Source organism: Camelus bactrianus, chromosome X, assembly GCF_048773025.1.
Source record: "Camelus bactrianus isolate YW-2024 breed Bactrian camel chromosome X, ASM4877302v1, whole genome shotgun sequence".
Lineage (NCBI taxonomy): Eukaryota > Metazoa > Chordata > Mammalia > Artiodactyla > Camelidae > Camelus > Camelus bactrianus.
Window position 1 is genome coordinate 7,901,174 of NC_133575.1, and position 14,795 is coordinate 7,915,968.

Below are 14,795 nucleotides of genomic sequence, written 5' to 3' on the forward strand. Positions count from 1 at the left end.
ATAAGAAAAGAAGCAAGCTGGGCTTATTTAGAAATTTCTTCAATTTGCACAAACTCCATTGGTATAAGAGGTTTTTTTCTATAAAAACCCACAACAAATGTATGTTAATAGTTACTTAGATCTAGACAAAGTCCTATTTGTTATTGTCTGCCATCGTCACTCTGCCCACTGCCAGAGACGCAAACACGGTAACTGAGTATTCAGATGCAGAGACATCTGCGGCACATCGTAGCTTTTTTCTTGATTGTCGGAGCTCTCTGCTCCCGGGAATGAGTAACCTCAACTGCCTGCTAAATGGTTTTGTCCAACTTGAAAGAGTTTATGTTTTTCTTGTTAGGTATTATGTGATTTACAAGGTGTTAGAAATGACTCCAATTTCCACTCAGGTCTTCGGGTCCTGTGTGTGTCAATGTGATAAAAGCATCTAAGAAACATGCTTTCACACACTAAACTAAAGGTATGGCCACTGGGCTCAGACCATCCAAAGAGAAAGGGAGAGTGAATATTGTTCATTACATGCACATACATGTGCATACACAGGCACAGAACACACGCACACAATTTAATTATTAAAAAAATATTCTGAGCTATGTTTTCTGGACTCACTATTCTAGATCTGACTATTAATAGATATACTTTTCATTATTCTTGTGAGACAGACATCAGCCGCAGGGCCATCTGATCTGAAAGTTTTAAAAACCAGGACTATTAGGGCAAGCACCGAGTGACAGAAGGGGTCTCATATGTTCATTAGGCAGTCACGTCCAGAAAGGAGAGAGAGAACTGGCCAGACCGGGGTCGAATTCAAAGCCAAGAAAACACAGGGTCAGCAGGAGTAGGATGGGAGTAGGTGGCCCAGGAAAGCAACCTGAGCCACGAGAAGACAGCGTTTGCTCTGGATCTTGTTTACAACTTTGGGTTGCGTGTGGGCAGCCAGGAAGACCCGGAGGCTGGCAAGGGAATCCTTCCCGAGTCCCGGCCAGTGGCAGAAGTGCTGGACCCAATGGCAGAGCCTGAAGCTATCCCCATCATTCTCCCAGTAAGAAACATCAGATACCATTTCTAGATGGCATTACTTCAGCCCTGAAGCAAAATAAGCACCCAAGGCCTCTAGTGCAGATGTAATTGACAAGGGCTGTGTTGGCCAGCACCCATCCAGCAGGTGGGAAACCTGGGTTCCCATCCTGTAGCAAGCCGCTTTCTCATCGACAACTGAGTTTCAACTGGATACCGATCAGCCTTCATTTACAACAAATATAAAATTCTAAATGCTTCAGTGTCACTGGGTTATGTCCCCAAGCCACCTGATATTTTTTTTTACTAGCTCTTTAGCTGTCTATGTACAGTAGTGCCATAATTTCTTACACTTGGACTTGTAGATAGTCCGGAATGTGCATGTCTGGAATGAAGCGTGAGTTCATGCATTAGATTTAATGCCAGGGAACAAAGCCTTTGCTTAACTTTTTATTCATTATGGCACAAGAACTTTAAGAAACACCACTGAAAATGTCATCGCCAACATGAAAATTAAGATGTAGCATGTTTTATAAAAAAAAATTCTTTTTCTATAATACACATTCCCTTATGAAGTGAAAAAAAAAAAATCTCGTAAAATACTGAAGCGAATCGCCACCTGCTGGTCAAATATTGTTTCGCACTTGAAAAATTTCAAATTTACTACTGAAGTGCGGTAGGAGTTTTACATTACACAGAAAGTTACCAAAGAAAACATTTCCTCAGCCTTTGGCACAATGTAAATACAAAGCTTTAGTTTTTTTTCTTCCAAATATGATTTACTTTACAAAGCACTGCATAAAATTTGGTTAATACTGATTATGGGGCAAAAGGAAAAACCATGTTCTGTCATTTGAATACTCTATTTTGATTCTTAAACACTTTATAGTTGGATTCCAGTTTGCGGTTTTGAAAAAAAATCGTACATCATAAATATATATTATATATGGTCTATATAAAATTGAGTTTGACCTAAAATGGGAAGGACAACTTAATTATTCTTTCTTTGTCAGGCACGGCCTTTCTCTTGCTTCATTAACTGAATTCTTTCTTAAACAGATTCTAAAAATATATTCCATAATGTATCAAATTTAATATTTTCCTTAAAACGTATTCAATATGAAAAAGCATTCAGTGGCTATACTTTTTTGTATCTCACTACTATATAAAAATATGGCTTGTCATATTCTGTTTTACTTTGTTTTGTTAGTGTTTTCCTTAGGCATTGAAGGAAGGGCTGTCCTCAGTTAAAAAGCTATGGCAAAAGCACAGAAACCCGCTTGTGCACATTCTAGAACATTCTACAGACTCTCATTACTTAGAATCAGTGAAGTGATTAAAAAATTTTGTTCCTTCTGTTTTTTTGTGAATATAACATATACGATTATCATATATAATCTGTTACAGAATATACAAGAGTCAAAACTGAAGACACATAAATACAATTAAGTGATACCAAAGCGAGCGTTTTGCCGTATACAGAGCCAATGTGAACAGCTTTTAGACTGGGTATTAACATCCATTTTTTGTTTTTGTTTTTTTCTGAAGGCTGGCTATGCAATAGAATCTTATTATAAATGGCCAGGGTAATAGTGCTCTCTATCTTGAAGTGAACTGAGTTTTCTCTCGTGTTTTTTTTTTGTGTGTGTGTGTGTGTGTGTGTGTGTAAAGGAAGAAAAATAAGAAAGTGCCCAATTGTTCCACACCCACTTTTTCCCCTACTGAGTTGAAGAAGGCTGCTGGGGACGGGAGGGCTCGAGCCTGTGGGGCTCATACCAGCGTTTCCGGGAGGGCGTCGGGGTTGTCGGTGGATAAGAGCTCCCAGATCTGCCACCGCTCTCTCTGCCAGTCGAGCCAGTTGGGGTCCCCCAAGGTCTTACTGTTCTGATCGCTGGAAGGACCGGGGTGGACGCTGCTCACTTTTTGCTGGGCGGCCTGATGCTCCCGCTCGGCTGTTTGGCTTCCCTCCTCCAGAGCGGTTCCAGAGCCTTCCTCCGGCCTCTGCGGCCTCCACAGCGGTGGCTCCGCGGGCTGGTGGGCCGCTGCTGACGCTTGCTTCCCTGGACCAGGATAAGGCGGAGGAGGCCTCTTGTCGTGCTTGGCACCCTCTCCAGGTCTCTGGGACGGAGGCTTGGCTCTCCTCTGCGGCCAGGCCACGTCCGGCTCGCTCTCGGCGACGTCTTGGGCGCCGCTCAGAGTCCAGCACTGCTCGGGCCTGGGCCGCGGCGCGGGCTGCTCGGCTCCGCCGCCGCCCCGGATGTGCGGCGTGCTGCAGACGCGGGAGACGGGCGCGTGCGCGCCGCACCCCGCCACGGCGCTCGCGGTCTGAGTCCTCCGCACACCCTGCGCACCGCCGTCCAGATCCGCCGGGCCCCCCTGCCACCGAGGCCAATTCGGGGACAGGTTCCCTTGAGAAAGGGAGCACGGCCCCGGTCGTAGGGAGCTGCTCTCAAAAATGTCTCCGTAGGAACCTGGAAGCCAGAGTGAAGGGCGAGAAGTGGAATTAGTTTGTAGAATCCCTGTTGGGATGTCCTTCCCACTGCCAACCTGGAAAATTCAAAACGCATGGGACACGCTCAGCTGAGGCTGCCTAAAGTAAAAGACTTCCTAGTGAAATAACAAATGCTTTTTGATTTTTGGCACAATTCATGTAGCAGCTCCAAAGACAGATGCCTAGACCCTGACATGTTAGCTGTCAAATGAGACTAAACAGTCCTTGGCACTAATTTATGTTTTAGGAAGCTCCTCCCCCATCCCCACGTGGTTGTGAAACCTTTCCTGAACCTCGGAGGTGGAAGGAACATGCCCTTCCTGTTCATTGCAACTTGAAATCCAGAGGAGACACAAATGATAATGTTTTCATGTTTCTATTGTTTCAGTAAAAGCTGTAGGAATAAAAAAATTGAATCGAAAATGCCCCCATTTGGTGCCAGAAGACGATGAAAGACAGCAGAGCTGTGTATATTCCACCACCACCACCGTGGGGGAGACTGGCTCGTTCGCCAAATCATCCCCTTTCCTTCCTGGATGACATTTCTCACACTCTCTTGCAGTTAGGAGGGCCACATAAACGAGGTCTGGCGAACAAATGTGGAGAAATGTGATATGAGCTATTTGTAGGCCTGATAGAATTAATACTACTAATAATAAAAATAAATAAATGCACTCCTGGTCTTTCCTGCTTGCTCCCTTCCCTCAACTTCTAGCCCAGGAAGGAGAAACCATGGAAGACTATGAGGCCTCTGATGATGGGAGAGCCACTGGCTAGATGGAACTTGAGCCCCTGAATGACTGTGTGGAACAGAGCACTCCCACCCTCTTCACCCTACACAGTCTACACTAGACTGGACGGTGAGGGAGAAATCAGCCTGTGAGAGGTTAAGCCACTGACATTTAGGAGATATTTGTTACAGCAGTTAGCCTTCCCTAACTGATACAACTTACTTCAGGAAATTGAAGGGAGAGCCAAACACTGCATTTCACAAGCAAATGAGGAGTTCTGGGGTCTATGTCCCCAGGCTGCCTTTTTCTTATGGAAAGATTGATTTTGTGATATAATTCACAAAAAGAGAGAGTGATAGACTTAATTATGCAAAAGAGATGTGGTATATTTATACAATGGAATACTATTCGGCCATAAAAATGACAACATAACGCCATTTGCAGCAACATGGATGTTCCTGGAGAATGTCATCCTAAGTGAAGTAAGCCAGAAAGAGAAACTGAAAAATACCATATGAGATTGCTCATATGTGGAATCTAAAAAAAAAAAAAAACATAAATACAAAACAGAAACAGACTCATAGACATAGAATATAAACTTGTGGTTGCCAAGGGGGCGGGGGTGGGAAGGGACAGAATGGGATTTCAAAATGTAGAATAGATAAACAAGATTATACTTTATAGCACAGGGAAATATATGCAAGATCTTATGGTAGCTCACAGTGAAAAAAAATGACAATGAATATATATATGTTCATGTATAACTGAAAAATTGTGCTCTACATTGGAATTTGACACAACATTGTAAAAAAAAAAAATTCCAGATACCCCAAAAGGGAAAAAAAATGCAAGGGATAATGATATCAGTGGCAAACAATGTGGATAAAGGGTTAATGTCTTCACTATAGGAAGAGTTCCTAAGGATCAATTTTAAAAATGCTAGCAGACATAAATAGCCAACGACATAAATGATAGTCAATGGGGGACATTCAGCTGATTAACAGAAAAATGGAAAAATACTGGTGAGAAAGAAAGGCAAATTAAAATAATAAATACAATTTTGTTTTTTAAATAAGCCAAAATGCAGACCCAGTGATTTGCAGTAGCAATGAGATTAAAGTCACATGGACAGTACAGTGAAATACGGCACCACCATCTATGGCTTATGCAGCAGAAGCTAATGCATCCCATATGGAACCCGAAATGACCACACCTCCATATTCTTGGAAAGGTTCATAATTTTGGGCCCACTTTCCTAAACTGGATTTATAACTGGCTTTCTAACATTGTGTGAATCTGTTCATAATTTAAAATACAAAAACAGTACATAAAAGAGGTTCCTGAAATCATAAGTTATTACATCAATAAAAAAATGGAAACAACTCAGTTGTCCCAGCAATGGGCTGTAAACTGTGACTATGCATCTGGAATACTACGTGGCCCTTAATAATAATGGAAAAGAACTGAAGAATGGAAGTTAAACGAATTATATAAAGGCACACAGACAGAATGATTGTAACTATCTTTCAAAACTCTTGCAAAGGAAAGGAAATGAAATGTAGTCGAAGACTGATGTATTTTGGTGGAAAGGATAAGTCTAGCTTTATCCCCTTTTTTCCTCTTTCCAGCATTTTCCAAATAATATTTGACAAGCATGTACTATGATGATAGTAAGGCAAAAATTCATGAAAATTAACTGAAAACGTAAATGCAATACCAGTTTAAAAAAAATACTTCACCTGTCATTCCTGGGTCTTTGGATCCACTTTTTAAAGTTGAATGCCAAGTTCCCCAGATATTGAAAGCCTCCTCTGCCATATCTAGGACAAAGTGTATAAAAAAGGTATGTAATTATTGACACAACATTGAAAACCGACTCTACTTCAATAAAAAAGAATGCAAATTTTTAAAAAGGCATCTAACTCACAATGAAAATTGAAGAGCAAAAAATGAATAAACAAATTTTTTCCTAACATCTCTTGTGCTCAAAGTCCTGTATTTGAGACTGTGATGGATACAAGACAAAATACGAAGCAGACCTGCCTTTTTAAGAGGCTCATTCCATTTGGGATTTACAAAAAGGCTCTTTCTATAGTATGCTGTGGTAGACAGAATAAGGATCCCCCCCAAATATCTGTGTCATGATCCCCAGAACCTCTAAAGATGTTATATTCAAAAGGCACTTGGCAGGTGCGATTACGTTATGGATTCTGAGATGGGGAGATGAACCTGGGTTATCTGTGTGAGCCCCATGGAATCACAAGAGTCCTTATAAGAAGAAGGCAAGACAGAGGATGCTGCATTGCTGGCTTTAAAGATGGAGGAAGGGGCCATGCACCAAAGAATGCAGGCAGCCTCTAGAAGTGGGAAAAGGCAAGAAAACATTGTTCCCTAGAGTCTCCAGAAGGAGCACAGGCCTGTGGGCCCATTTTAGACTTGTGACGCCCAGAGCTGGAAGATAATAGATTTGTGTGTTGTTTTAAACGCTAAGTTTGTGGTCATTTATTATGGTGGCGATAGGAAACGAGTACTATTGTGATGGGTGACAATAGCTCCAACCGCATTAACACAGAGATAGAAGAACAATAGTTATAGTTTTAAAATCTAGTACTACCCTCAGGAACACACCGTACTAGCCTCAATAGAGTCCTCCCTGTATTATTCATACATGTATTTTCCCATACATCCCTTTAGTCTGTCTGTAAATATCTCCAGTATGAGGCGCTATACTAGGCATTTTCACTGTCTCATTTAATCCTCACTACGATACCATGGTGTGATGATAATGACTATTTCTAGAAGCAAATGTCTACTGGGTTCAGCAGTTCATATGCATTCTCTTAGTTCATCCTGAAGAGATGCCCCTGAGTCTGTTTGACAGATGAGGCAAATCCTTCAATCTTTTAAAAATAAATTTTTTGCCTTTAATATTTTAAAAATAAATCTTATGCCTGATGGGAACATGGGTTACTGGTTTCATTGTAAGTTACAAACATTTTTGACACAAATATTTGTGAAATAACAATAAAGATGCTAGGATTAAAAACACCAGAAAAAATAGGAGCCCTTCCAGAGTGGCTCTTCAGACTAAACTATAAATTTGAGCTAAAATAGCAAGATTTTGTACTGTGTCTTTCAGTTCTCACTTAAACAGTGTCCTTCTGAGTCCTGACCCTGAGGAAGTACTCTGTGGAGGGGAGAACAGAACCACTCAGTGGTCAAATAAATTTGGGAAAAGCTGCAAAGCATAGTCTCCCTCCCATTGTGGAAATTCATGTGCTCACTAGCACTTTAAAGGGTTTGAGAAATTGTACAGTAGAGAAACCGTTAGCTTGCTTACTCCAGCATTTCCCAAATGTATTTGACCATGAAAACGTTATGTTGCCTAAAACTGGTCATCTCCCGTGGAGATCTCTTTGGAACATGCTGTCTGTAAGTTCAGCTTGTTCTCTTTATAAAAGTAACACAAATAATTGGGTGACATCTTAGACTAACAAATATGCACCCCAACCCCCAGGCCAGGGCACGTAAAGTTCCTTGGATGCTGACGGGCAAGTCAGGTGGGAAGGTCGGTGGCTTTCCGAGCATGAGACTGCTTCCCAGACAGCCAGGTCTGCGGGGACTCAGACCCGGCGTGGGTGTTCGGCAGGTCCTCAGTAAATGCCACTGAATCAGAGAAGCAGGAAACAAGGGAGAGAGGGAGAGAAGGCCCAAAGCGCCCACACCAGGCCACATGCAGTCAGAGTCCCTGGGTGGGCCAGCGCCAGCCCGGCTCCAGGTACCTTTCCCAAGTCTTGGTCCAGGAGAACTCTCCCTTGACTTTGAAGATGGCAGGTGGCCCACCAGCACATACTGCTCCGGCCCTTTGTAAAGCTTCTCCGAGCCCCCCGGGGCCACATCCTCTTGCATAGCCAGCAGGGAGCGTTCAGACAGCACTGGGGAGTTGTTGTCATAAGGGGAGAGGTCTCCGCTGGAGGCCTTGTTGGAGTCTGTGGACGAGTGCCTTCCTCCCATGGAAAAGGAAACTTCCGACCTCAGCATGTCAGGGCTTCTGGCACAAGGAGAGAATTACAGGAGCGTGAGTGTGTTAACAGGGAGTGAGCAGACTGAAACAACCTGATGGTTTCACAAATGACAGGAGGAGAATGAATGGACACGGGTTGAAACAAAAAGACCTTCTGAGCAATGGTCCAAGACGTCTGTCAAGAAGGTGAAAGCGTTTCCATAAGATGGCCAGTAGATGGCAGTAAAACCCAACAGATGTTACAGGAAACAGCAAGGCGAAGTGGGGCAGGGGAGATTGAAACAGATGGATCCCTGTGTTCGCCAAGGTGCACCGCTGAAATGCCTGTTGGATTAATCCCTGTCTCCGTTTTTAAAGTAAAGTCTGATGCTCACTATCTGTTAAGTAAGGAAAACCTGTAGATAACTCTTTGACTTTCCTCAATATCCTGAATTAAAAATAATTCAGATAAAACTATGATTGAAACTTTACATGCAGTTCATTATGGCTTTATGGACACTTTTTCTCCCCCCACCCAAGTGCTTAGCGTAAGTAAATCCACCCTTCCTGTGATGACGACGTCGGCAACGATGCTGATGTTGATGAGGATGGTGAGGATGGTGAGGATGGTGGAAACAGTTGTTTCATGTATAAAATGATAAATATATGACCAGCACTAGAGTCCACTGTATTTAAATACATCTAAAAGGATTCTACAAGGCACTAGTGTTTTTACAAATTGATACCAAGCACCCTAGTAAGCATATTCATTAAGTTTTATAGGTGTATAAATTGTCATAGCAACAGAAATAACAGTGAAAATGTGAGCAGAACAGGACAAATGGGAACATCAGGAACATGACAAGAGTGTTCCAAGTCTTACCTGGGAACATCTGTTTTTTCTACCTTCCTCAAAAAGGTGGCCCTGACAACATCTTAAAGGGAAATGATCACAGATTGATTAAAAGTTCCAAAACCTGCTTCTGTTCCCCCTCCCCCGCCCCGCCCCATTCACTTCTCTTTACTGGTCTTTGCTTTCTTTTGGTTTACTTTTTCAAAACAAATCCTTTGTGATCTTAAAGAAAGTAAACACATGCTTGAGCAATTCTTTCCTAACCAAAGGGTTCTGTGCGTGCAACACAGGGGAAGTGCACTCACAGGGGGTCTAGCTTCACCTGGGGTTTCCAGCAGGGGGCAGCGTCCCAGGCAAGCATTTCAGCATCAGTGACCTGCTTCGCCTGCCACCGAGGCAGCCAGGGGCCCAAATATGTTTTGCTGAGGGAATTTCTCACCCACATGGAATAAATAAATCCTTTCCTTCCCTCCTTTTTAAACCGATGACTGATAGTCTTACGGGAACAAGTCAGAGGACAACCAAGAGGATGGTTTTCCAGAAACTTCAGGCCTCCGGTGAATGCAGGGAAAATACAAGGAACGTACTACTACTTCTGGAAAGTGGGAAAAAGTGATTTAACCCCCATATCTAATTAAAAGGGGAAACCCTCCCTAAATCAAGTGAAGGGAACACAAAACAAAACACATGGACATTTGCCGGTCGTCATGGAGTTTGACTCTGGTTGAGGAAACTTTACTATGAAAATAGGAAAATACAAATGAGTTGAACTTGCAGCCACACAGAGCTCAGCTCAGAATCAGGGCTCTCTATCCTGCCCAGGGCTAGACATCAGATTGCTGGGCTAATTTCAGTTGTTTCCCGTTTAGCTGACACTTTTCCATTCATTAATGAAAAATGTCTTCTGTCTACTGGGCAAGAGGAAGTCATTGTGATATATCACTAGCAGTGGGTACACAAAGCCTTATTTTATGGGATGTTTTAAAGAGAGTCAAGTCAACTCATTTGCCAAAACAAAATAACTATCAGGGCTTCGAATGCTTTTTCGGCCCCCTTACAACAGGAGGAAAGTTTTGGAAAGGTCATACCGTAGGGCATGGAGCCCACAATAGTTCTGTCTCGTATCTTGCTTACCTGTCACACAAAACACATCAAATATATCCAACAAAACATTACAAGTTCCAGATTCAGCCAATAGTTATGTGCATAAAGAAAGATACCTCATGGTGGGAGGTATAGCTCAGTGGTAGAGCACGTGCTGAGCATGCACACAAGGTCCTGGGTTCAATCCCCAGTACCTCCACTAAAAAAAAAATAGATAAACCTAAGAAAGATGCCTCATGGAAGAAATTTCTCAAACATCTCAGTACTAGGGACATTTGTGTTTCTCTCAAGCAAAGCAGGTTATTTTCACCTACTTGGAGGTAAAAATTATTTCTCCACATGGAACCTTGTGTCAGGGAATAAAGAAAGTAACTGTCTTTGCAGTGACTGCTACAAGGCTCCGAGGAGTTGGGGCTCCAGTCGAGTTGGAGTATTGGAGCTGGTGGTACGCCTTAGTGTGTTCACAGCACAACTTCATTTTACCTCATCACTCCACTTTCCCTGGTCTTTCAAATTAGTTACTAGGATATTGCTCCACTTTACATATTTCTGCAAGCTGCTTCAATAAAGTGTTTTTGGACAGGGAAATCACGCCCACATTGTTGGGAGTACTGAAAAGGCAGCATGCTTCATGAGAGCATTTAGTTTGGTTAAAACAAAACAAAACAAAACAAAGAACAAGAATAGCAATAACAAAAATAACTGAAACTAACTCTTTAAACTTATGGTTACTAGTGGGGAAAGGGGGTGGGAAGGGATAAATTGGGAAGGGATATCGAGATTTGCAGATATACACTACTATATATAAAACAAACAACAAGGTCCTACTGTGTAGCACAGGGAACTATAGTCAATATCTTATAGTCACCTATAATGAAAAAGAATATGAAAACAAATAATATGTATGTATATGTATGACTGAACTATTATGTTGTACACCAGAAACTGACACAACATTGTAAACTGACTATACTTCAATAAAAAAATAAAATAAAATAAAAATTTTAGCACCCACCCCTCCGCCAAAACTGAAGCTGCCACACTATTTTCCCTCCATTTTCTTGGTTGTGATTGGATCTGATCAAGCAGACATGAACAAGGAGGAGGTGGAGGGCCACCGTCCCCTTCCTCTGTTCTTTGGGTTGACTCTGTAAAACCTCACTCAGTGATTCTGACGCAGCGGCATTGGCATCACCTGGGAAATGGATCACTTGTTGGAAATGCAAATTCTCAAGCTCCATCCTGGACCCACTGACAGGACTGGTTATCATATGCGGGATCCGGGGCAAAATGAAATTGAAAAATGATTAGAATTTCAAGATGGTGACAGCAGATCATTAAGCCAAATGTGCGCTTCTTCTGAGTACCAGGTTCGGCCCATGAAGCTGGCTTGGCCAACTGAAAGGGAACCTTTGCGGTCAGGGCTTTAAAAGCACCCCAGGTAATTTTGATGCTCGGGGAAGCCTGAGAACCTCCCATACCAAACCTACCTGCCCTCCATCTACCCATAGATGAGGCTAAGGATCTACTAAGTCAAATCGGGAGAAAAACCCCAGATAGTGGCCAAAACCTCAGCCATGGCTGGCAGTGGGGGTAAATGTGGCAGTCCTGACTTTGAGGTGGCAGGATCCAGATAACCGAATGTGCTTTGGTTATGGACCAAAATATGTTTAGGTGAGAGGTGGGCGGGAGAGACCAATCTGCCTTTCTCTGCTTTTATGTCATTCTCCACACTCAGGCCCCCAAAGTCACCACAGCTGTGGCCCCACTCAGGGGAGAAACCGGAGGAGCTGGTGAAAGCTAATCCCTGGAGGTAGAGGTGAGTGAGGTAGACCCAGGCCGTGAGTCTCACAGTCAGGGGCACGGGCAGATGGGGCCACCCAACAAGAGGTGATGCCTTTCTTCCCAGCCAGCGTATCTTGGCCACGGAAGGGGATACAGATTGAGTATACATGGCAAACAGCTTGTGACACACACTTACGTGACATAACCCCTTGGCCTGTGAGAGGCACAAAAATGGATATTTATGCAGAGTTCATTGTGTGGCAGGCACTGTACTAAGCTAGCGCTAATAACCCTCCTTGTTTCTGATCGCCGTCTAGGAAGAAACGAGCAGATGGAATAAGGTGTCTCTCCAGCAGTACAGGCAGAAGGGGTCGAGACTCCTAAAGCGTATTTGGTAACTACTACTCAGTATTATTAAAACTCAATAGTAAAGTGCTTTCTCTTAGACTTAGAGTTGATGGCTCTTTTATATGTTAAAAGTATTTCCTATTTATCATTTTATTTTCTCAGCAGAGGTCAGTAAGGCGGTGGCCAAATTTGCCTAAGAACCTATGCTCAAGAGAGTCTTTCCACATGAGACCCCACCAGTTAATAAACAAAATAAGACTACTTTATTCACTCCTCAGAACTCTCATTACAACATAGGCAGTTCAGAGTTTAAAAAAATTTTAGTGTCATTCTATTGCTTTATCATTAAATCAACTGGAAACAAATCCAGGACCCCCTTCCTCCCTAGGGTATCTCTGAAAGAATGAGATGAGTAGCCACCAATGTCTTCTCTAAGATTTGCCTCTAAGATGATTCAACTCTACGAAGACAATTTTAAGTTCAGCACTTCAAGTAAAGGCAATAAATAGTCATGTACTTATTTATATAAAATATTTAACCAGTGATTCACCGGACGAGAACTATAGTTCAGAAGCACACAGTGGCTTCTCTGTCTGTGTGTTGGAATTTCATGGATGGAGGATGGGAGCGCTGAGCAGATACCCTGACAGTTGACACGGATTTGCCTCCATGGATGGAGAGCTTCCCCAGGAGACCTGAAAGTCCCAGGACCGTCCACAGCATGCGTGGCCAGTCTCAGCTAACCAGGTACGCATGAGATGGACATGGAGAGCGAATGGCTTTCTCACCCTTAGCCGGTCCCTCCAGGTCAGGGTGTAAACACGCTGGCAGGGTACTGTGGGCAGGCCTGCACCGCAGCCGGAGGCACAGAACTTGTTCTGCGGATAAACGGAAAACTCCGGTTCAATCACCGGATGTGGCCAGCCCAGCCCCTCACTGAGCTACTCCAGTGAGAAGCATCCTTGGAGAGTTTGAACTTGCATTGGTTTCACGCTGGACTTCGTCGTTAACTGATAAACCTTAGTCTGTTGGAACTCAAAGCACATAACCATCTCGGACACCGTTCACGGTAGGGGGAAAGGAATCCACTGCCTAGCTCTGGATTTATGGACGATTTTCACATTCCTCATACTGTTCTGCAAAGCATCCTTTATGCAGAATCCTAGGGACAAAGGCACCCCGTTCCAAAGAGAAGCTGACACGAATCCAAACTCCCACCAGGAGATAAAGCCAGCACCCTGGACATTAGAAGTTGCCCAGGCCTTTGGGGAAATTTCTCCCCTCATTTTTAGCTCTTATTAATTCCTTCCTAATAGCCCCAGCATATAGAGGCACTATGACAGGTGAAGAGAAAACAGTGATGATTTTATTAATTTTGTTTACAGTACGCCTGGTCAAACATCTTCAAATTAATATCTTGCAAGTTTATAAAGAAGTTGATCACAGTAAAGGTGCTGGGGAAAAGAGGGGATGTGATGAATTCTCCCTCTACCTTTTTGGGGGGGTGGGGAGAGGAGAGGTAATTAAGTTTGTTTATTTATTTTAATGGGGGCATTGGGGATTGAACCCAGGACTTCATGCATGCTAAGCATGCGCTCTGCCACTGAGCTACACCCTCTTCTGCCCCCCATCTTGGATTGCCTTTCAACAGGAGGCACATTCACACTTTTCATAATTTTTCATTATGGAATTCTCTTTTCTACATATGTTTTTCCTAAAATTATCTGGCTGAAAGGGCTTTCTTGAATGGAGTATGTGTGTGTGTGTGTGTGTGTGTGTGTGTGTGTGTGTGTGTGTTTAATGCTTCATAATTTCCAAGGAATTGGAACAGAAAGACAGTTGAGGCCACCAGCTACTACCAGACTCACAGCACTCAGGGCTATTATACTATGCTGGTTAAGTCTGATTTCAGGTCTCTGAAAATTTCCTGAAACCTTTCTGATTTTATAGATGCTGGTAAAAGGAAAACAGAACTCTTAGTTCATCCTGTAACACTCCGTGGTTTTGTGGAAGAAGACTTTTTATGGCAATCTTTGAAAGATTAAAATAAATTATCTCCATGAGATTTGTTGATTTAAACGTGATGCCTTTAAATTCTAAGGCCTGAGGCTCTTCCATAGTAAGGAAGGTAGAGTTATTATTCAACAGGAGAAACCTGTAGCTCAACAATGTTAACAGCTTCTTTTCAGTTCTGACACTTTATCCTCTGGGACAACTATGAGGCTTCATCCATGGTCCTGCCTGGCTGGTCACCAGTTCTGCTATTTCAGGGAGCGATTTCAGCAAAAGTTTTGTGAAGGCTACTAACAGAATGAAATCCAATGAAATTTAAAAACATATACCTATGGGTTTGGCTCATCCATATCCGCCTTCTCTCCCAATGCAATTAAATTTGTTCTATTTTGATTTTGTTTCTGGAATATAGTAGGGAACATGCTCTATTCAGCCTGTGCACCATACAGGTAT

The 14,795-nt window shown here is 42.9% G+C and overlaps 1 protein-coding gene across 4 annotated transcripts in view; it reads right to left on the minus strand.

Moving 5' to 3' along the window:
- Positions 1-1,451: 1,451 nt before the first annotated feature.
- Positions 1,452-14,795, minus strand: part of ARHGAP6 (Rho GTPase activating protein 6) — a 447,389-nt gene continuing 434,045 nt past the window's right edge. For all 4 annotated transcript variants that reach the window (XM_074359699.1, XM_074359701.1, XM_074359700.1 and 1 more), the window contains exons 11-13: positions 8,019-8,287; positions 5,976-6,056; positions 1,452-3,485 (exon numbers count right to left, since the gene is read on the minus strand). In XM_074359699.1, the coding sequence (XP_074215800.1) occupies positions 2,785-3,485; positions 5,976-6,056; positions 8,019-8,287 (1,051 nt within the window). In that variant the 3' untranslated portion in view covers positions 1,452-2,784. The remainder of the gene's footprint in view (positions 3,486-5,975; positions 6,057-8,018; positions 8,288-14,795) is intronic.